A 22,898-nucleotide genomic window follows, 5' to 3' on the forward strand; every position below is an offset into this window, starting at 1 on the left:
CCTGTGATCCTGCCTTTCGTGCCAGGACCCAACCTCTGACTTCCCCTTCCCCTGCCCCATGCCTTGCCCACCGTGCCATCTGAGATGCAGAGACCCCATCTCTGTCATGCACTCATGTGGGATGCAAGGGCCTTGCTCCCACCATCTGCCTGAGCAGAAAGCCACACACAGTGGCTCGGTCAACAGCCCTCTCACCACCTGGAATATGGGTTCTTCCCTTACTGCTGATCAATGTTAGGGCCTCCCCAAATTTCCTTCACTTAGTCCTTGGTTATTGGAGATTGGATCTGATTTATCCATCCTGTGGGAAGAAAAATTGCATGGAAGGACAAGCAGGGGATCTCCCTTCTCATAGTGAGGGAAGTGACTGGGTAGATGTTGTTACCAAAAGTTGCCTGGACATACCGCGGGGTGATGCGGGAGGGGCGGGGAGCACCGTATCGTCTATTTCACTTTCTCAGAAAAGATGCCAAGAGGCCATGTAGGCAGAGGCCCATTTTCCTCCTCTGTCGCCCCTCACCTCCCTTCTCTCTCGCTCTGGGGCGAGGTGTAGCCACTTAGCTTCACATAACAGCACAGAGTCTGGGGAAAAAAATGACATTCGATTAATGAAACAAACGCAGCTGGTATAGCAGTGACATCTAAATTGTTCCTTTGGTCCCTTTATTTTCTGTAGGAAATTCTCCCTCTGCCCACCCCTCCTCCCCTTTTCCCTTTAAATCGCGTGCATAAAATACGCTAATAACAATCTTGGTGTCTGTGCCTGAGTGACAGCTGAAATAAGAAAAAGACTAATCGTACCTCCTGCAGCCCTGTCACATGGAGATTAAATGAGTCTCTCTCCCACCCTCTCCCTCCCCACCACTACCTCTCTCCCCCTATCTCTCCCCTCTCTTGTGGTCTCTTCTCAGTGAGCATCATGGGCATTTGAATAATATATTATAGACGCCATCAGGGTGACAGTGGGGGAAAAAATCAGCTCAAACCCATGATTACTCCTTCCATCTAATAATTATTTAAATACCAGATAACTCCTTTCACTCTAATTGAGGCCTTCCAGCTGTCGGTGTTACCCGCGGCCTCTGTGCTTGCCCTGGCACTCACCTTGTGCTACCCAACGTGCCTGGACTACCTCTGAGGTCGCTGTTCGACAGAGTGACGCTTGGAATGTTTGCATGTACAACCCCAAAGATGACACTAGGACGGGTCCTTCAAGATCTTTCCATCCACAGGGGATGAGATGGGGCCCCAGCATTGTACATTTAGACATTTTATCCTCATAGACTTTAATTCATAGAAATCCTATACCAAAGGCAGCAGCCTCCTTGGGTCATAGGGACCAATCCCCTGCCTCTCAGTAAACATATTCCTCAACAGCTGTCAGGAAAATTCAATGTCAGAGAATTCCACAATCTCCTTGGCAGGATGACCCAGGGATCCTCTCTAGATAGGATGTCCCCCTGGATATCTCACTCTAGTCCCTTCTGCTGCATTTCTAACTCTTTGAGAAAAAGAAGCTGCCTGTGCTTGGATAACATCTGACCTGTCTATAGGGTTGTCTACAACCCAGAGGCATATGGTACAGGACATCTTAGCCCCCAAGTCACAGTATAGGTGCCATTCTTGTGTGTGACAACTGCCTGGACCTGCCTGGCCTGGAGGAGGTCATCCCCCCAACACAGAAGGGAGCCATTCTGGTGTCCCTTTCACTCACCTGCCCCTTAATCCGTGCATCCTTGAGTCTGCCCTGCACACCACCTCCCTGTCCAGGCCCAGTGCCAGGCTCACTTCTGCCCATCAGGGGGCCGCCACGATCAAAAGGCACCTTCTTTCCCCAAAACAGGGCAGCCTCGAGGCAGAACATAACTGACTCCCTGGACTCTTTCGCCTACAGCAGAGGAAGCAATGGACCTTTGGTCACAAGGTCTAGGTTCTGATGGAAGCCTGTCCCTGAGTCATGTTGGGTCACCTTGGACAATCTGTTTTCTTTCCATGGGCCTCAGTTTCTTCATTTAAAAAAAAAGAAGTGGACTGGAGTAATCTTACAGTCTGCTTCAGCACCGGCCTTGAATTCCTGCTTTAAAGGTGCCACTGATTAGAAGGGAGACCTGGGGGAGAAGATGGACCTTTCCCTGCCCTGGGAGAGGGAAGAGGTTGGGGTGAAGCCCAGGAACGGGTGCTAACTCCTCTGACTTCACAGCCCTCATTTTTTGTTTGTTTGTTTTATTGAAGTATAGTTGATTTACAATATTGTGTTAGTTTCAGGTGTACAGCAAAGAGATTCAGTTATATATATATAATTTTTCAGATTCCTTTCCATTATAGGTTATTACAAGATATTGAATATTGTTCCCTGTGTTTTACAGTAAATCCTATTTTATATATATTAGTAGTGTGTATCTGTTAATCCCATACCCCTAATTTGTCCTTCCCCCCCTCCCTTTTCCCTTTAGTAACCACAAATATGTTTTCTGTGTCTGTGAGTGTGTGTATGTTTTGTATATGGATTGATTTATTTTTTAGATTCCACATATAAGTGATATCACGTACTATTTGTCTTTCTCTGTCTGACCTACTTCACTTAGTGTGATATTCCCTAGGTCCACCCACATTGCTGCAAGTGGCAATATTTCATTCTTCTTTATGGCTGAGTAATATTTCATTGTATATATGTACCATATCTTCTTTATTCATTCATCTGTTGATGGACACTTTGGTTGCTTCCATGTCTTGGCTATTGTAAATAGTACACAGCCGTCATTCTCATACTTACCATGTGGATCCTGGCTCCTCAGGATCCTGGCTATGTGAGCCACCTAGCAGGTGCAGTTGTATTAATAGGCATGTTTTACTGTTATTGTTATGAAAACTGTCACAACCAAGATGGTGCTGGTGATGACGGTGCAGGTGGTGGTGATAATGATGGTGACAGTGATGATATGATGACGGAGGATACTGATGATGGAAGAGCTACAGATGCGTCCAAGAGTGGGAGCTCCACCATCATGAACTTTTACTCAGTTTAGCAAAATTGTATCCTGATCCTAACTCCCCTTCTTACCTCCTCCTCCTTCCTTTTGCAATAAGGGAGGCCAAGTAAGCATAGAGGCATATTCCCCCAGATCTCCTAAAAAAAGGCAACAGAGCGGGTCACAGGAAGGAAAGACTCTTGCACTGAGCTGAGCTGGAAATGCCTAATTGTCGTTTCTTCCCTGCTCTGCCCCTGATGCCTGCAGCAGCTGATCAGGAAGGTATTAGGTGCCTTCACTAGCTGTCACCAACACCTGCCTCCTGAATCCTGATCGGGGAGATGGTGTCACCAGGCCCTCCAAATAAAATATTTAGTGACACTTGCTTCCCAAAGAGGAAAGCGTGGCCTCTGCCTGGCAGCAGGAATGCTCTGCGTGCTTCGCTGATAGGGCAAGCATCCTGGGGCAGCACGTCCTGGTTTGAGACTTGGGGTGGGGGAGGGGGAAACTGGTAGGAGGACAGCCACTTGGCAAGTTTGGCTCTTGAGAATGCATGTGACACAGTGACTTCATGAACTAGACGGAGAGAGGAGAAGGGACAGGAAGGAGGCATCTTTGAGAAAGCCCCTGAGGTTGACACTAGCAGAAAATTGGGGTTAGGAGGAAATGCTAGTTCTACAAAGTCATAGGCATGTGTTCACTGGCTTCTACCAAAGTCATTCGAAGACAGACCACGGAATGGATGGAGATCAAGAGCTGGGAATATTGACAAATAAATTATTACTAATAAAGTCTAATGTATCTTGAACACTTATAACAGGCCAGGCATTGTTCTAAGTGCTTTATATGTATTAAATGACTTCATCATAATAATCCTATGAGGTAGATGCTAGTGCTAATCTCATTATATATAAATAGTGAGATAGCATCAGAGAATGGCTAAGTACCTTGACCAAGTTTACACGGCTACTATTGCCTCTGAATCCAAGCATCTAAGTTCAGAGCTCATGAGTCTAACCATTATGCCACACTGCCTCTCGTCAGAGGTACAGAAGTGGGTGCCCTTCCCCCTTACTCTAAAATCAGACAGGAGGCTTGATCCTTGCCAGCTGGGCCCTGCTTTGGAATAGCTACCTGATAGCATCAGCCTTGGCATGGAAAGACAGGGGCTCTCAACTCGCTGTTGAAGTCAGTTGTCTTTGTGAATTCCAAGGTGGAATGCAAACCTCCCCTGCCACCCCTGCACTGCAAGAGACCATGTCTCCTCTTGACCCTGATGCACTAGTGCCTACTGCTCCCAAGTGGGCGATCTTTGAGTGCCACGGAATGAATCTGCGTGGCTGGTCACCAGGAGCAGTCTGTCCCAGAGTAGATGCTGATTGAGGGGTGAGAGGAAAATAGCCCAATTATTGGTCTGTTGAGAACTCTGAACTTAACCAGCCTTACCCAGTAGAACAAAAGAACCTCAGCTGCCATTGCAGTCATAGACTCTAGAAGCTGAAGCAGGCAAGTCTCAAGGTATCATTTTGTCTGAATGAAGAAATCTTAAGAACTGGTTAATTCTAACATCCTTTATTTTAAGATCAAGAAATAGGCTCAGGTTGATGCTAGAGCGGTCTAAAGCTATACTACTCATGGGTGACACAGGCAGGATTTGAATCTGGGGCTCCCCGAGTCCCTCACTCTTCCTCCTGCCCCATGACTCCATGCCTTCTAGCCACCAGGCCAATTTTGCCATTCATACTTCAACTCTCAGGATCCTGTACCTCCGCCGGGCTCCCTGCAGGCTGCAGAGAGGCTGTGTTGGGACTTGTGCAGTAGTGTGCTAGAGACGATCACCGTGGATCTACTCCCCTTCCTCTGACGCATGCTTCCCAGTTTGTGCCCCTTCACTGGGCCAGGGAGGGGATCAAAGGTCTGCCCACAGTGTTCATTCCCACGGAAAGGAAGAATACAAGCAAAAAGAGAAGTCAGGAGGTCTGGCGGGATTCCTGAAGTGCAGTCTCCTGGGGAGCCTTCAGTGATAATAATAACTCCATAAGTTAAGCATTCACTGAGTGCCAGCTCCCATGCTAAGAGGTTTCCCCCCGTTATCTCATTTACTCTGATGACAACCCGAGGGGTTGGTGCTGTAATTATCTCATCCTACCAGAAAGGGGGATGAGACTGGACTTGCCCAAGGTCCCAAATTTCTTCCCCAATTCTGCCTAACAACAAAAGCCACTCACTATTTATTCAAACTGTGTCTCTGGAGGATATCGGGCAGGGAGGTGAGATAGTTGATCTTAACCTCACAATCGTGTCCTTTGGTGTCACCTCTTCTACCGGGACCTTGTCCCTCCAGCCATGGGCTGAGCATGTACGTGCATGTACGTTCTGGGGGAGGCGGGGTGCACTGCCCACAGACTCGATGCCAGAGTGTCTCACAGAGCACTGTCTAAAAGGCACAGCCCAAGCGCATCGTGGTGATGAGTATAATCCTCACGGCTCCTCGGGGACACACAGCCCTCCACCTGTAGGCAAAGGAGCTCTCCTACCCAGAGACAGGGGCACGCACAGCCCCGCCTCCTGCCGTTCCCTGTCCAGCTGGAGAATGTGAGGATTCTGTTATTTCCTTTCCACAGCTCCTCTTGAGGAATTCACGTCCTGCTGCTGGCCCCAGGACATAGCTAAAAATAACCTCCGATTTTCAAACCGAAAGCTCTGTCTGTCGGGAGGCTTTGCCGGTGAGCACGTGGGGCCGGAAGGGCTGTGTCAGAGTCGCTGAGGTCAGCCTGGGCCTCATGCCGCTGTCGCCTCCCTCTTTCCAAGGAAGCCCGGGGCCTGATGAGTCACACCAGAACAACAGCCCGGTGGAGGCCGGTTGGAGGAGAGCCGTCAGGTGGGGCCTCCCTCGGGCACCATGGTGGCTGTCAGGCGTGGGAGGCACAGTTGAGGAGGACGAGGGAGAGTTTCTTAAGACACAGAGCAAAAGCCATGTGGATCCTGCAGGTGGCATCTGTTTTAACTCCAACCCAGTCTAGCCAGGTTGGGGGTGAAGGGACACAGGACTCTCCTAAGCCGCCTTGGAGCACATTCTTAATCCTTGGCTTCAGTGTTTCCACTCCTGCTGCCTCATCGCCCAGAGTTCTGTCTGGACTTGTCTGAGGAAGTTGCCAGACACTCCATCCAGCTGGAGGAAAGATCTCTCTGCTAGACAGCCTGCTGCTCCCTGCTGCCGCCACTGCCACCGCTGTCCCTCCCTCTCCATAAAAGTCAGGAGCGGCGTTGGCAGAGTGATGGGACAGGCTCCACTCTCTACCCTCTGCCTAGGAGTCTAGAGAAGCTCTCGCAGGAACCCCACCTTGCCCCTCTGGGCAGCTTCCTTGGAATAAGGAGGAAAAGCTGTGGAGCCTGGGGATTGCGAGGGCAGAGAGGGAGGAAAGAAGTCGGGGCAGGGGACTGATCAGGCTGGGGCAGGCAGCCTGAGGTTGACCACACGGAGCCTTAAACAATCACAGGGCCCCAGCAGTGGCTACAATGAGCCTGACCTTCAACTTGCCTCCCTTTGCTCCTCTCCACATCTCCCAAACCCAGAACCCTTGCCCAGGTGGCTGAGACTGGACTCAGCCAGCCAGTGCCCATGAATAAGGAGGCCAACTCCCCCCTGTGCTCCACCTGCAGAGAAGCAGAAGTAGAAGCAATTTCCTCAGGACCTGGCACCCCACTTACTGGGGAGGCAGTGGCTGACGCCCTCCTGTCCCAAAGAGGAGGGGTGGGGGGTTGTCCGCCCTTCTCCCTGGGACTCTTCAGGCTCCTGAATAGCACCTGTGGGGATCCCAGTCCTACCTCACACTCCGAACAAGTTTTAACCGCTAATGATCAGGGATTCTTCTTTCTAGAGAGGACGAGGCCGAGGGGCAGCGAGAGGCACTGTGATTCAGGATGACCAGCTCTCCTCCTTCCCTACAGGGGACAGAGCATGAAAGAGTAAGGAAGCCAGCAGTGTGAGGGGCTGGAAGTCTGAAATAAGAAGGAATTTTATTTGTGATATCAGACTTGGAATAGCTGCCTGGGGGAGCCTGGGAGAGGGCCTTGCTAACCAGCTTTCACAAGACAGGAGAGATTTCCACTGGACTGGGAGAGAGCAGGAGGACAGACCCAGCGACTGGGTGGGGAAGTCTGGATTTAGTTCCGACACCAGGATCAACTGGCTGGGTGAACTCAGCCGTTTAACCTCTCTGAGAGATAAAAACGATATGTGAAGAGGACAGAAATAGAGATGCTTTGTAAAGTTATAAAAAAAAAAAAATGCATTTTACAGCGTAAAGGCTGGAGACCAAAATAGATAATAGGATTCCCTGAACATCCCGAAGAGGGAGAAAGTATGTTAAAAATAGAAAAACTGAAATACAGAAGAAAGAGGCTCACAGAGCTAGTCGGCACTGGGACCTGGGTCAAGCAATCCTGTTCACTCCTCCAGGGATTTATTTTCCATCTGATCCCTCTGCCTTGTGTTTTCCAGAACCATGTAAGGGCCGAGCCAGGAAGGCGGAGTACGCGAGTGCTCAGAGGCTCTGTCTCCTGGTCCCCGCCTGGCTCAGAATGGAACAGAGGAGGCCCTGGCCGCGGGCTGCAGAGGTGGACGGCTGGCCTGTGGTCCTGCTCTCCGCCATCTGCGTGCTGCTGGCACCCCCGGCAGCCGGCATGCCCCAGTTCAGCACCTTCCACTCCGAGAACCGGGACTGGACCTTCAACCATTTGACGGTGCACCGCGGGACGGGGGCAGTGTACGTGGGGGCCATCAACCGCGTGTACAAGCTGACGGGCAACCTGACCGTCCAGGTGGCTCACAAGACGGGCCCGGAGGAGGACAACAAGTCCTGCTACCCGCCGCTCATCGTTCAGCCCTGCAGCGAGGTGCTCACGGTCACCAACAACGTCAACAAGCTGCTCATCATCGACTACTCCGAGAACCGGCTGCTGGCCTGCGGCAGCCTCTACCAAGGGGTCTGCAAGCTGCTGCGGCTGGACGACCTCTTCATCCTGGTGGAGCCGTCCCACAAGAAGGAGCACTACCTGTCCAGCGTCAACAAGACGGGGACGATGTACGGGGTGATCGTGCGCTCCGAGGGCGAGGACGGCAAGCTCTTCATCGGCACTGCCGTGGACGGCAAGCAGGACTACTTTCCCACGCTGTCCAGCCGCAAGCTGCCCCGCGACCCCGAGTCCTCCGCCATGCTCGACTACGAGCTCCACAGCGACTTCGTCTCCTCACTCATCAAGATCCCTTCCGACACCCTGGCCCTGGTCGCCCACTTTGACATCTTCTACATCTACGGCTTCGCCAGCGGGGGCTTCGTCTACTTCCTCACCGTCCAGCCTGAGACCCCCGAGGGCGTGGCCATCAACTCGGCCGGAGACCTCTTCTACACCTCGCGCATCGTGAGGCTCTGCAAGGACGACCCCAAGTTCCACTCCTACGTGTCCCTGCCCTTCGGCTGCACGCGGGCCGGGGTCGAATATCGCCTCCTGCAGGCTGCTTACCTCGCCAAGCCCGGGGACTCGCTGGCCCAGGCCTTCAACATCAGCAGCCAGGATGACGTGCTCTTCGCCATCTTCTCCAAAGGGCAGAAGCAGTATCACCACCCGCCGGATGACTCCGCCCTCTGTGCCTTCCCCATCCGGGCCATCAACTTGCAGATCAAAGAGCGCTTGCAGTCCTGCTACCAGGGCGAGGGCAACCTGGAGCTCAACTGGCTGCTGGGGAAGGACGTGCAGTGCACCAAGGCGGTAAGAAGGGCCCACCCGCTCTACCCCTGAGGCGGCATCTGGCATTGCACACCCCTTTGCACACCCTGCCCGCAGACCACCACGGCCTGAAATAAGAGAGGAGCTCAGGCTCACGTTACCAGGTGGTCCCCATAATACAGAGTCTGATGATACCAGATACTTGAGGCGTGTTTGTTGATCCGCGGAGTCATTCCCAGTGTATAATCAAGGGCCTCTACACCACCAGCCACTGTTGTAAGCACCGCAGGCTTCAGAGGTGAACCATACAACACAGCTACTTGCCCTCATGGAGCTTTCATTAGTGAGGCAAGACAAATTCATACCTAAAGTATGTAGTCTCTCAAATGGTGACGATTGCTATAGGGAAAAATAAAGCACAGAAGTGGGGAGAGGCAGTACCCACGAGGATTGGTTCATTGAGAAAGCAGCATTTGAGCAAAGAATGAGGAAAGTAAGCTATGCAGGTATCTGGGAAAGCACTCCAGAGAGAGGGAGGGAGTAGCTCTTGCGGAGAATGCAGGGCATGCCTGGAGTGTGTGAAGAAGAGCGAGGAGGCCACTACAGCTGGACCAGAGCATGTGGCAGAAAGAGTGTTTGGAGATGAGCCCGTCAGAGATAACACAGACCAGATCCTGTACATACAGGGCCCTGTAGGCCACTGTACAGCCAAGTGAACGGGTAAAGTAGGCAGGTAGATATGTAAGCTGGAGGAGAGAGAAGGGAGTTGAGCTTGACTGATAATTTGAAAACTGGGGGAAAAGAATTGGGCAGAGGGGAAAAAGGAGAAGAAAGGGAGCTTGGGGTCCAGACCTGAGGATGGCAGAGACAAGAAAGTCAGTGGCAAGCACTGTCCTGTCAGAGGGTCAAGATGCTGCCATCCAGGTGGTTACCATGATCCACCCATTTGTCCATCCATCCATCTACCCATCCCTCTATCCATGCATTCATCCCTCCCTCCAGCCATCCACTTAACAAGGAGGTATTGAAGATCTCCCAAGTGCCCAGCTGGGGATGCAAACATAAAAAGACATGATCACAACTTTCAGATATCTCATAATCTAATGGGAGAAAAAGTGAAAGAAAAAATAGCTGGCAGTGTAATATAGTGCCAAAGAGTTTGGGATTCAGGGTTCAGATTCTATCTGTGCTACTTCCTGGCTTCAGGAGTAACTTAATATCTCTCCATTATCATCTGTGAAATGGGAATCATAATGCCTACCGCATGGGATGATCAGATACTATGTGGCAAGATTAACACCATGCCTGGCGTGTTAGGTTGAGCATTATTAGTTAACTGTTATGCATGTGACAAGTGCTAAGATAAATTTCTGTGCAGAGTGCTGTGGACACTGGGTCGGCAGCCTGGGAAACAATCTGAGACCAAGTGACCCATACGGCTGCCTTCTGAGCACCCTAAATGGAGGGTGTCTGCTACTGGGACCGAAAACCTCTTCTTAAAGCAAAAAACAAATCATGCCTAGCGTATGCTTCTGTTCCTACCGTCAGTCGCTTGGTACAATAGGATAGTAGTTAAGGCCATAGGCTTGGAATTCCAACAGATTTGTATTTAAAAATCAGTCCTACCACTTAAAACTGTGTGACTTTAGGCAAGTTATGTACCTGATCTGAGCTGTATTTTTTTCATTTTTAAAATAGAAATAATAGTAGTCTCTTTTTTTTTTTTTTTAAATGGCAGTGGGGCCTAAGAATCTGTTTTTTGTTTTTTGTTTTTTTTAATTTTTATTTGTTTATTTATTTATTTAATTTTTTTTTTATGGCTGTGTTGGGTCTTCGTTTCTGTGTGAGGGCTTTCTCTAGTTGTGGCAAGCGGGGGCCACTCTTCATCGCGGTGCGCGGGCCCCTCACTATCGCAGCCTCTCTTGTTGCGGAGCACAGGCTCCAGACGTGCAGGTTCAGTAATTGTGGCTCACGGGCCCAGTTGCTCCGCGGCATGTGGGATCTTCCCAGACCAGGGCTCGAACCCGTGTCCCCTGCATTGGCAGGCAGATTCTCAACCACTGCACCACCAGGGAAGCCCAGTAGTCTCTTTTTATGGTTATTATGAGGATCAAATGGAACAAGTATGTATGAGCACAATACCTGGCCCATAATAAGCATGTAATAAATGACAGCTATAATTATTAATATTAATTATTAAAGAACCAGTTATTTGCTGTTATTTTACCTTTATAAAATGAGGAGGTTGAGCTAGATATTCTCCAAAGTTCTTTACAGTCCTGAAATTCTATAACCTACGGCCCCAACCAATCAAGAGAAGTGGAGAGGAAATGCAAGGGTTAACTCCTTGCAGAGTCCAGCCTGGTTCCCACTGTCCAGAGGGGGCCTTGTCAGAAGGAAACTGCTGATTCCTGCCTGCTTCTGAGCCAGAGGGAAGAGGAAGAGCCGACACCCTTGTGGGGCTCCATTGGCTTGCAGAGAGACAAGCCCGGGCTAGTAACCAAAGAGCAGCAAAGTCACTGGGAGAGAGGTGACAGCGGGTGGGATCAGGACCCCATCAGAACCCACCAGGGGGAACAGCCCCTCACTCACCACCCCTCCCTCAATCATCACTCTTCTGCTGTGGCCTTGAGAGTGGAGGTGGAGGTGGGGCTGCAACAGGAGGGGCCCCTTAAAATCCTTATAATCTAAGGAGTCCCAGACCTGGGGACCCAGAGACGTTTTGGTGGCCTCAGAGGGGGTTAAGGAGGAGTGAGAGTAGCTGACGTCCCGGAGCTTAATTTTAACGTGATCTCTGGGCTAACATGGAACTCTCAGATAAAGGATTTGAGCTCTGTTACAAGAAAAGAAATGAGGAAGGGGACCATCACTCATTGAATCACAGCTACGTCCTAAAGGCTGTGCTGGGCAGTTTAAGGGTTATCTCACTATCTCAGTTTAAGGGTTATCCTCAATATGACCCTATAAAGCAAGGATTATCATCCCCCATTTGACAGATGGAAAAACAAAGACTCACAAAAACTAAGTAAATTGGTTACACCCATACAACCATAAATGACACAGCAGGGATTTGAATTCAGTTTAGCCCATATGACCTCTGAGTCCAAACTCTTTGCATTTAGCCGTGTTGCCTCTAAGGAAAGCCATACACCAGGCTCTCCCTTTCGGAGCAAGAGTAAAGGGGCAGCAGGTGTTTGGGAATAGCTGACGATTTAGAGACGAGAGAAGGAAATGCCAGCCAATCCCAGGGGCTTAGGCTCAGAACAAACCGTTTCCGTCACAGTCTGGCGATTCTAGAGTCAGGAGGGATGTAGAGAAATTCAAAATCACTGGCAAATTTTTGACTTCTGTCATCATTTCTCAGAAGCTGGCTTGGTTTATGCCTGAGCCCAGGCTCTGCAACCTTACCGGTCCCTGGAGACAGTGGGAAAGAAACTGAAGAACTTTCAGAGCTGAAAGGCAGCTTGACGATTACCTGGTCTAATCCTTTCCCTTTACAGATGAGAGCATTCAGACTCAAAGAGGGTATGTGGTATATCAAGATAACATAGCTGGCTAGTGGTAGAGACAGGACTACAATCTAGATTTCTTGATTCTTTTCAGGACACTTGTGCCTCTGGTATAGGGATGAGAAAGAGAAGTAGAAAATGTAGAAAGTGGTAGCTGATTCCTCTGACCTACCTTTCTAGGGAGCCTGAAATTTCCATCATTTGCTCCAGGGATGTGCTGGTGAATCTTAAATGGATGGCTATATGCAAGCAATGGTAGTAGTAGGGAAGGGATTGGGATGGGAGGATCTTGATTAAAAACATTTGCCAATTTCCGTGGTGTAAATACTCCCACCATGGATAATTTCAAGGCACCAGCGTGATGTCACTGAAAGCAGAGATAGATGTACAGGCATTCCTCATAAGCTGGCTCTAGTATGCCATTTCTTCACTCCCTTCCTGGGAAGCTTATCCCTTCTGCCGTGTGGAGCGCCATATAATCCAGAGTTCAAGGTCATCCTTAACCCAAAAGTTAGTTTTCTTTCCTAAAGAATAAACACACACACACACACACACACACAAGGGTAGCACCACCACTCAGTTGTAGGAGCAGTAGCTCTCTACAAAACACCAAGGAATCACAAGACATGAGCCTCTGTTCTCTTTGGATTTGAACAGGGAATGGAAGAAAAGTCCCTGGTTTACCCAAGAAATCACATTTAGCTTATAAATCAGTTCTTCCAAGGAAATGAAGCTGTCAGGGAACGACACATCAGCCCGCTCTTTCCTGGTGTGGATGAGAGGAGAAGGGTGATGGGAATAGGTCTCTCCATGATGCTTTCTGTGCTTCCCACGACCGTCACTTCCTTCCTCCTCGAGGATGCCTTTCCAGACCCAGGAGGAACAGCTGCCACAGGGCTCAGGGCTCTTTCTGGCCCAGAGTCTGCAACCTTTGCCCACAGGATTCCCTGTTGTGCAATCAGCTGGGATGTTTCGGAGGATCCGTCATAGCCCAGCCCCAGGCTAGACAGTGTGCAGAGAATGCAGCCCCCTCGCAGCCCCTGTCCTCAGGAAGCATGCAGTCTTTTTTTTTTTTAACTGAATGAGATCTTAGAAATCATCAATTTAACAGCCCCAAAGAGGCTGTTACTGATCACATAGCCACATAGAAGAAGAGCAGAGACTGGAATTCTTTCTGTCCAGCTATTTTTCCACTTGCTCAAGGTGATGTCCTTTCAAGGTGCCCTAGTCTCTTCTGACAGAGAAGAGACTTTAATTTTTTTTTTTAATTTTTATTCAATGACAGATATTCTTTATACAAGCATACCCCCACTCCCTGCAAAAGGCTGCTAACAAGAAGGACATCTCCCCCAGAATGTACCCGAACGTCATTGAAGACCTCTAACGGACAATGATGAAAATTGTGCAACTTAACGATCTCTTTGCATGTGTTATTTCCTTTTCTCCCCAGTGATTCTCTCACAAAGGTGGGCAGGTAGTATGACACCTGAAGAAACTGAGATTCATGTAGATGAAGTAACTTTTCCAAAGTATAAGGCACTGTTCAATATTAAGATAACCCTTTTTAATCTATCCCCAGTATGGGATGTGGTGAATAATGGAATGACTGAAAATTCCTTATGCCCAAAGGCAGGCCTTTGCAGTCCAGGAAACAAATAAGGAACGCCACCAGGCTGGTAGGAATCCTGTGATGTTGCCTCTAGACTGAATCTCCACTGTCTAAATAGAAAGACCGCCACAAATGGCATGGTCCACAGGGACATGTAAATGACCAGGAAATGAGTTTGAGCAATCAGCTTTGCAAACTGTCGCTGGTTGTCTTGGCAGAAAAGTGAGTGGGTGATAGCAGGTAAGGGAGAAGAAAGCTGCTGGTTCCTCTGTCTGGTTTCACAGGAGTCAGTGTGGGGTTCATGGGTCAGCCGTGAGATATTTGTGTGTGCAGTATGTGTTAGGCCCCTGAACTCCTATGCCTGAACTTCTCTGAGGCCTGGTGTCCTGGGGCTGGTGGCCACGGTGGGTGGGCTGGTGTGGATCAACTCGGCCCTGCCTCTGCTGCTACTCACCCCAGGTCCCTCCCCTTCTCTCCAGCCGGTGCCCATCGATGACAACTTCTGTGGACTGGACATCAACCAGCCGCTTGGAGGCTCAATTCCAGTAGAGGGCCTGACCCTGTACACCACCAGCCGGGACCGCATGACCTCGGTGGCGTCCTACGTTTACAATGGCTACAGCGTGGTGTTTGTGGGCACAAAGAGTGGCAAGCTGAAAAAGGTAAGAGTCCATGAACCTGGACGCCCCGATGCTGTTCAGCTCCTCGGCTGAGAGCCTCTTCTGGAAGGTTACTGTTGATGGAGATTTAACTAGAGGCAACTCAGTTTTCTTGGGGCAGGAACAGTTAGAGTGGGGAGAGTTGGTAGGGGTTAATTTGTGGCTTATCTTCTAGCTGCTTCCTCTACCCATTGGTCAGTGAGTGTCTTGGTAATGTAAACATATTTCAATATTGACCAAACTCCAAGGAATTAGGAAGGTGCATCTGTCTAAAGGAGAAAAAAAAAACAAAACACTATCTCCAAATCAAGTAGAACTGATTTTTTGATTATCTATATTATGAATCACCCACATCACAAATCCCTCCCCATAGTCTATAGAGGTGATTGTACTGATCAAAAGTCTTTGTTGAGTCCAGAGCAGCTGCTTGAAGCACATTATGGGTCTCACTTCTCAGCCGATGGTGGTGCCTCTCTGGGATGGTATATGGTGCCTGGATAAGGGGCCGTTCTCCTGTCTTTCCTCTTCCTGCAATCTCAGTCTCTTCCCTGCCCCTCCTCCCTCACCCCCAAGACCTGAGCTGACAGGAGGAAGTAGGCATCTTATCCTGTGCCTGCTCTGAGCACCTCTGCCCATGGGAGGGCACGGGCCGTCTGGGGCTGGAAGCACGGGAAGCCTCCTGCGCGGCGGGCTGAAGCCGGCAGCTTGTACCTGCTTGTCTAGCACTTAAGGTGTAGAGACGGAGCACAGTCTGGTTTATTACGTGGGATTACAGCAGCCACGTTCTTTCCAGTCCCTGCTAATCCCTTTTTCCCAAGCTCACCCTCCTGCTACCTTTCCCCAGTCCTGGCACCTGTGGATCGATGCACAGGCCAGACCTCACCGCATCTCACCCTTTGATGTTGACATCAGCCCTGTGGCTCTTTCCTCCTAATCCAGTTAGAGCCTCAGGAGAGATGTTGTTTGGAAATGTAGAAGGAGGGTGGCAGGGAGGGAGCCTGAGGAAGAATTTCCGTGTTCTGCTTGTTCTGAGTTGCTGCCAAAGGAGGTGAGAAAAACTGGTCTGGGTTGATGTGGAGATGCCTTCTTTCTCATAATACCAAAGCCCTTTAACCCTTTCCTCACTCTGTGGAGAGATGCCTACCTGTACCTGTCCTGTGCCCTCCACTTGGCCTGGGACTGTGGGCCCTGGCTTGGTTTCAGGTACGGGAGAGTGAGGATGAGTGTGGTCCCGGCGTTTGCTTTCCCAGAAGTGGAGAGGGAAGGAGTTGGCCTTCTGAGATTCCACTAAGATTTAAAAGTGGTGTACTCTAGAAAAGAGTCTGAAATAGGATATATATATTTAAAACTGAATCACTTTGCTGTACACCTGAAACTGATACAACATTGTAAATCGACTCTACTTCAATTTTTAAAAAGGGGTATATTCTATCAAGACAGGGTTCAACTTGGACCCCTGAGGCTGGCTTCTTTCCTGCAGGGTTATCTATACAGCTGGGTAGATTGTGACTTGCCCAGGGACTTTGGGCCAAGGGGCCTATGGGAGTTGAAATCCAACCTGAACTCTCCTTGTCAAGCCATATGCCCTAGGGTATAAACATACCCCGAGAGGAGCTCCTCGAGCTGACTCATCTGCCCATAAATACCACCTGTTTCTCAATTGCACAAAGGTTCTGTAGGGCCAGCAGGAGCCACAACTAAACTGGTGCTCAGCATTTTCTCCTGTCCTTCCTGCACCTTCAGTCACTGTTCTGGATCATTCCTGTGATTCTGTCTCCTTTATTCTCTTGAAAGTTCTGTTAAAGGCAGGGGTCATGCCTTGTTCATATTTATTTCCTTCTTTCTGCCTCATCCTTTCACCAAGTGTTCCCACCTGGGATGGGCCTCAAAACTGTCTTGAAAAATAAAACCATTCTCTAAGGAACCTTAGAGACCATCTAGCCCAATACTAGTGTTATTTGGCAGGAAAATTGAGGCCCAGAGAAGAAAGTGACTCGTCCAAGCTTAGAGATGAGGACAAGTTGCCTCTTGTCCTGACATCCAAGTTGACACCTGTTTTACTTAAAGAAGCAGCCACGGAACCCCGGGGGTGGAGGCTGAGAAGAGTCTTCAGGTTCAGGCTTGCTGCAGGGTTCAGCCAGGGGCTAGGGCCTCCATTCTCTTCAGCCCTGGATCTGAGTTAGGGAATTAATGTTTGCCAAATGGATGGACGAGGACTGAATAAAGGAAGAACCACCCAGCCAGGCTCAAAGGGCCCTGGGCTGACCTTCCCATGTCTCTCTGCGTCTTGTGCACACAACACAGTGGGTTGCTTGGGGCATCTTTTCAAGCCACACACTCAAGGTAGCCAAGTTCTCTTAGCCCTGTTGGAACCCCAGCAGACAAGTTGCTAGGGAGGCAAGTCAGAGGGTTCAAGGGCAAGGCTGGGGGCATGGCTGCCCACAGCTGGTTCCAACCTGCAGCTGTCTTCTCCTTCTCACTCTTCACTTCGATATTCTTTAGTTGTTTCTATGAGCTCATAATACCCCTCCTTCTCCTCTGGACGACTCACCCTTCCTTTCCACCCACACGCCTTTGAGGCACCTGATACTAAAGCCGGGCTCCCACTGGCCTCCCATTTACCCAGAGAAACGGCCCATGAGGAATTTATGGAATGTCCCCAGGAAACCCTGCCATGGTCCAGGCCGCATAGCTCTTTCAACACAGGAAGGGAAAAAAAAAACAAAAAAACAACTAGCCAAGAGTTTGGAGAGGGGAGGGAAGCAGGGTGCGTCAGGACCACTCACTTCTTCCCTGCCTAACCAGGCGTCTGTCAGACTGTGCAGCCTCCATCCATGGCAGCCCATAGGACAGGATGTCCCCGAGTGGGGACGATTAGAGGAAGCAGAGACTCCCTAGAAGTGGCAGGACCACGAGGTGTTGTTCTGTGCTGTGTCACATACTTGCTCATACCTGCCCTCTGCTCGCCAGGCAGAGAACAGTGCAGACGAGGCCACTGCCTTCTGAGCCACAAACATGCAGAGGGAACAGGCAGAATAAGGACGAGACCTTAGAACCAGGAGGTGTAACACTTGCCTAGACTAAGGACCAGTGCATCAGAGGTGATAAGAAGACAGGCCAGGATTCACCACAGGGATGGAACAATTCCAGAGAAATCAGCTGCCACAGTGTGATTAACCTGGAGGGCTTCATGGAGGAGGAAGCTTACTAGGATTTGCTCTGAGACTGAATGAGACAAAGTGATGAGTTGGGGATGGGAGAGAAGGGCCCTCTAGACCTTGGGTGCCACATTGAGAAGATGCAAAGCACGTGCCAGGAAGGTCTAGAGGGCGCGGAGGGGCTTGGAGGACTTGGCGAAGTGGAAGCCAAGGCGTAGAGTACTGTTAGGCTCAAGCCCTAGAGGATCAAGTGAAAAGGATCTTGGGATTTTCGCTGACCTTGTGAGCCAACTGTGTGATCCACTGATAGCAAAGTTAATTAGTCTTCACCACACTAACAGAAGCTCATGAGAAGTGGAGGCTCCACTTCCCACGGGAGATAACATTGTAAGAGGGCTTAAGCCAACCAAAGAGCCAGGTCAACAAGGGCTGCAAGGATGCGGGAGCCATGCTGTATGGAGAATACTTTTAAAAGGATGTTAACCCAAGGGAAGAAGAGGAAAGGAGGAGATGAATCTTCACAGCCTGTGATTTACTGAGCACTTATTATGTGTCAGGTGATATTCTAAGAACTTTATATCTACTAACTAATCTTTATACAACTCGATGGGGTAGGTGCTATTATCACCTCCATTTTACTGATGAGGAAATAGGGGCCAGAAAAGGTAAAGAAATGCGTCCAAGAGCCACATGGCAAGTAAATGGCAGAGCCAGGGTCTGAACCTTGATCGTCTGGTTTCACAATCATGCTTCTCCACTAAGCTGTGCAAGATGAATTAAACTTATTCAGTGTGGCCCCAGAGGGCAGAAGAAGGCCAACAGGTAGGAGTTCCTGTAAAATAGTTTTCCGCTTAATAGGAGGAAGAAGCTTCTTGCAGCCAAACTGTCCCATAATGGAAAGAGTTGACTCAAGAGGGAATGAGCTCCCAGTCAGTGGAAATACTGAAGCAGAGACTGGGTGGTCACCGATCAGGGAAGCTGTGGAGAGGCACCTGCACCAAGCACATGACCTTCCCACTTATGCCGCCCCTATTTCTCTGACTCCCTCAGTAGGGGTGGGAGATAAGGGAGGGCAGAGAAGGGGAGCAGAGCGGGGGAGGCCAAGGCACCCTGGGGTGGGCTTTGAAGTCACGGCTGGGTTCACGCTGGCCCTGGGTGTGTAGCAGAAAGCCCCTGAGGGTCAGCGGGGAGGTGCTTGGCCCAGACGGGGCAAGGCAGGACCCAGAGGATGAGGGCAGGCAGGCCTGGGGCAAGAGGCAGGGGAGGGAAAGCAGGGCCTTCTGGGGCTGGGCACGGATGACTGTGCCGACATCCCTCCTGGCCAAGGGCAGGCGGCGGGAGTCCACGTAGGAGATGCCCGGAGCTAATACCAAAGCACACAAGGAAGAGTAGTGGCGACAGGGACTACAGACTCATTTAACACGACTTCCCAGGTTGAAGGGAGAGGTCCAGGAGGCAGGTCGTGGGGCATGGGAAGGGGCCGAGCTGAGAGGGCAGAAGACCCTGGGGCCAGGAAGCAGGACTCTGTAGGGTTTGGGACAAAGTCGCATTGGCTCCTCCCCTCCATCTGCAGTGCCTCAGCCCTGGCTTCCCATTTCTTCAGGCCTCCTCTGGCCCCTCGACCCCAGGGCCTCACAGCAGCAGGAGGTGCTGGCTCTCTGTTCTCTCCCGCAGCCCTGCCACCGGAAACCTCTCCCGCTGCTCAGGGCCTGGTGACATGTCCCTCACCTTGCCCCTTCCAGCACTGTGAGTAGCGCCCTCCTCAGACCCCCTGCCGCTTTGCTCCAGTAGCATCTGGTGCGGGAGCAGCTGCTGAATAACGTGTCCACTTCTCTTGAGATCCACAGGTCCTGGAGGACAGGGGCCCTCTTTTCCATATATGTCACCCATGCCCACAGCCAGATTCAGTGTCTCTCACACATCAGTTGCTCATGAAATTTATCTCAAGTGTACCTCCTCCAGGCCAGAGACCTACGTGCACGCATTGGAAGAGAACCAGACACCAAGAGTGACTCCTGTTGACGTGGCTGGTTTGCAAAGGAAGGAAGTTAGGATGTGGTGGATAGGTCTGCGGGGGAGGGGGAGGGTTGGAGGGTGGCCGTGGGATGAGGAGTCTAGGAAACAAGAGAACTGCTGTGACAGGAAAAGAGCCTGTTTTCTGGTTAACAGTGTTTGGAAGAGGGTGGGGTGCTGCTCTCACCAATGCCGACCAAGCTGGGAGAAGGGAGCCGCGTTTACACTGTTGCCCGCAGATCCCAGGAGAGCGTGGCCAGCTATCTGCCTCACCTGCATCAGAGGCAGTTTTGCCTTCAGCAGAGAGGCAGGTACAGAGGCCCAGGCCACCCCTCCCCTGCCACCCCCACCAGCCCTCTGTTTATCGGACTCCTGGACATTTTTGCAAATCCACAGAGACTTAGCCTTTTCAAGGTCTGGGGAGCACCGGGGCCTCTTTTGCCAACACCTTCTTTCCCATTAGCTAAGGCAGCCACCAAAATGCCTGTGAAATTCTTGAGGAAAATCCTTTCTGCCTTTCCCTATGGGACATACCAACCCAAGGTCTCCAGTTCGCAGCTCACAGGAAATGCTGCCCGATATCCCTTCCCATTCTTATTCTTCTCTTTGTAAGCTCACAAACGATTTACTGAGCCAGGCCAGGGAAACTGTGAGCTTCTTGCAGTAGCAGCTTAGGCACTGGAAAGAATCCATTGGGAGCACCAAAGGATTAACTCTCCCAGGCCCTGGGGTTATTGCTCAGTTACTTGATAACACTGATTAGTTATGAGATATCTTTCCACGGTCCTTTCCATCCTCCACAAATACTTCAGCTAAGTATGGCGATGGTTCCCTGCATCTCCACTCCATTTTACAGATGTGGAAAACTGAGCCACCGGGATGTTAAATTAAATATCTTGCCCAAGGTTACATGGCCAATCCATTGGCAAAATTGACATTGGCATTTATACTTCCTCCCAAAACATGCACGGAAGTTCCTAACCTGCTACTTGGCTCCCTTGTGGGGTGGAGTTGTCTTGGCGGACGGAAAGCCAAGTTGGATGCAAAGCTGAGAAACATACCTTTCTCGCCGTGCCAACACCACCGAACAATAGCCACTCATTCCTCGGAGTGGAAATGATTCACTCGTCTCTCATTGTGAACCCTGGATTGAGTAAACAGCCAGGGCTGCGGGTCTCATTCTAGGAGACCTAGCGGCTTTCTTGGGACCTGTGGCCGCTGAGCTAATGCTCTGAGTCCCTGACGCATCTCAGCAGCTCCGGGGGCTGGGGTAGTGGGCCGCAGATGCCCTCTCCCCCTGCCCCAGGGCCTGTGCAGAGGAGGTGGGCTGGTGGCTCAGAACTCACCACCACATCCCTAGTAATGACTTTGGCTCCCTGCCCAGGCTCCTGCTGCCAAACTCGCTGTTTGTTTTGTTGTTTTATAGGCCTCTTGGGTCCCAAGAACTGGTCTTCTGGAAGCTGGGAAAGGCAGCATTTGGTTGGCACAGGGAAGGGGGCATATTTACAGAATCCTTCCAAACCCCCTCCCCTGACCACCACATCCCCCTGCTTGACCATGACAGGTGGAGAGAGAGGGTGTGGGTTTGTATCCAGAGCCCCAGCTGACCCCAGGGAAGAGCCCCTGAAAGGGAGAAACTAAAGATGCATTTATGTTTTGCACCTTCTGTGCGGCTCCTGTGTGCTTCAATCTTGGATAATCCCTGTGTGAGGAGTCAGGCTGTGTGCTCAGCATGGTGCTTTGCACTCCAAGAGGGAGCCCTTTGGAGCTCAGGGCTTTGTCTCAGGGCAGGTGAAGCACGAGCGTAATGATTCAAGCTCACAGAATCCAGGTGACCCAGATAGGCTCTGTAGAACGTTTAAGAGGCCAAGGTGCTAATGTTTACAGAGCGGTCATCTTTAGGAAAATACAGACCACATAGATGCACATCCTTTTAGGTCATTGAGTCTTGCCTGCTTGTGGATACAGAGCATGGACATATATCTCGAGGTTGGACAGGACCTCCAAAGACCAGCTGGTGCTGTCCTCTTGTCTTCAGGTGGGAACCTATTTGCATAACAAAGAGCATATGAGCTTACAGGATGCAGTCCTGATACCAGTCTATTCGCTGTGTGACCTCTGAGCTTCAGTTTCCTCATGTGTAAAATGAAGACAGTTATAATACCTGCCGCATGAGATTGTAATGAGGATTAAATGAAATCATTCATTCTTGAACGAAAATGTATTGAATACCTACTATGCGCCATTTGCTCGGTATGCAGTAGTAAACAAAACTGTCAACATCGCCTGCCCTAGTGAAGATTATACCTTAATGTGGGGAGAAAATAATGAGAACGCACAACATACAGTATATTTAGAAGATAATAAGTGCTAATGAAAAAAATAGAGCATAATGAAATAATTTACGTAAAGTGGAGTGCTGAGCTTATATGCATTTAAATATCACTATTATTGTTACTTAACTTGTGAGCCTCAATTTTTTTCTTCTGTGGAGTGGGTAGTAATAAACACTTTGCATAGTTGTTGGAAGGACTAAGTGAAATCATGTATGAAAAGTTCTTACTATGGTGCTTGGCAACAAAAGTGCTTTCCATTATTATTACCAGCATCTTTGAGGCTTCCCCCGAAGCCCACTTCTTCTCTGGCTCCCTGGGGGAGTGGAGCTGTCAGATCAGCCTCTTTTTTAGTGACATGTTTGCAAGGTCAGATGGAGGAAGAGAATCCTGACCCTTGCCCCCAGCCCTGTGTCATGGGAAAAAAAATACTTAGAAGACTAGACCAGCTGCGCCGAACTAATCTAATCCTGCTGGACACCGGCATCCAGCTGCATTAGTCACCAGTGAGAGCTTTCCGAGTCCCATATCACCAAACAATAGGTACTGACCCCTCCTCAGGGCCGGGCTGGGGGAAGTGGTGGTTTGGCTCTTACGGCTTTGCAGAATTAACTAAAATGGGGCCATTCTCTGCCCTTTGCATGTTCCCAAGCCAACCATGATATCCTAGGGCTACACAACTCCACCTTCAGTGAACTGTGTGATCTTGGGCAGACCTTAGTGTCATCAACTGGTCCACTGACGCTACCTTGCAAGATTGCTATGCATGTCAGACTTGGGGGATATGAAGTACCTAATATAGAGCCCAGTGTGTAGCAGATGCTTAATAAATGGCAGCCACTGCTGCTATTACCATTATTACTGTAAGTGTGACTCTACTAGTGTTATTGCTACCACTCCTATACCATTACCATCCTT

At 50.1% G+C, this 22,898-nt stretch overlaps 1 protein-coding gene across 4 annotated transcripts in view; it reads left to right on the forward strand.

The window, feature by feature from the left end:
• The window catches only part of PLXNA2 (plexin A2), a 222,099-nt gene that overhangs the window by 18,163 nt on the left and 181,038 nt on the right, over positions 1-22,898 (forward strand). For 3 of the 4 annotated variants that reach the window (XM_036859147.1, XM_036859155.1, XM_036859165.1), the window contains exons 2-3: positions 7,474-8,741; positions 14,297-14,479. In XM_036859147.1, the coding sequence (XP_036715042.1) occupies positions 7,554-8,741; positions 14,297-14,479 (1,371 nt within the window). In that variant the 5' untranslated portion in view covers positions 7,474-7,553. Of the gene's footprint in view, positions 1-7,473; positions 8,742-14,296; positions 14,480-17,446; positions 17,510-22,898 lie in introns of those variants that run through there. The other variant, XM_036859173.1, reaches the window with a different exon arrangement.

This window comes from Balaenoptera musculus, chromosome 1 (genome assembly GCF_009873245.2).
Source record: "Balaenoptera musculus isolate JJ_BM4_2016_0621 chromosome 1, mBalMus1.pri.v3, whole genome shotgun sequence".
Classification (NCBI taxonomy): domain Eukaryota; kingdom Metazoa; phylum Chordata; class Mammalia; order Artiodactyla; family Balaenopteridae; genus Balaenoptera; species Balaenoptera musculus.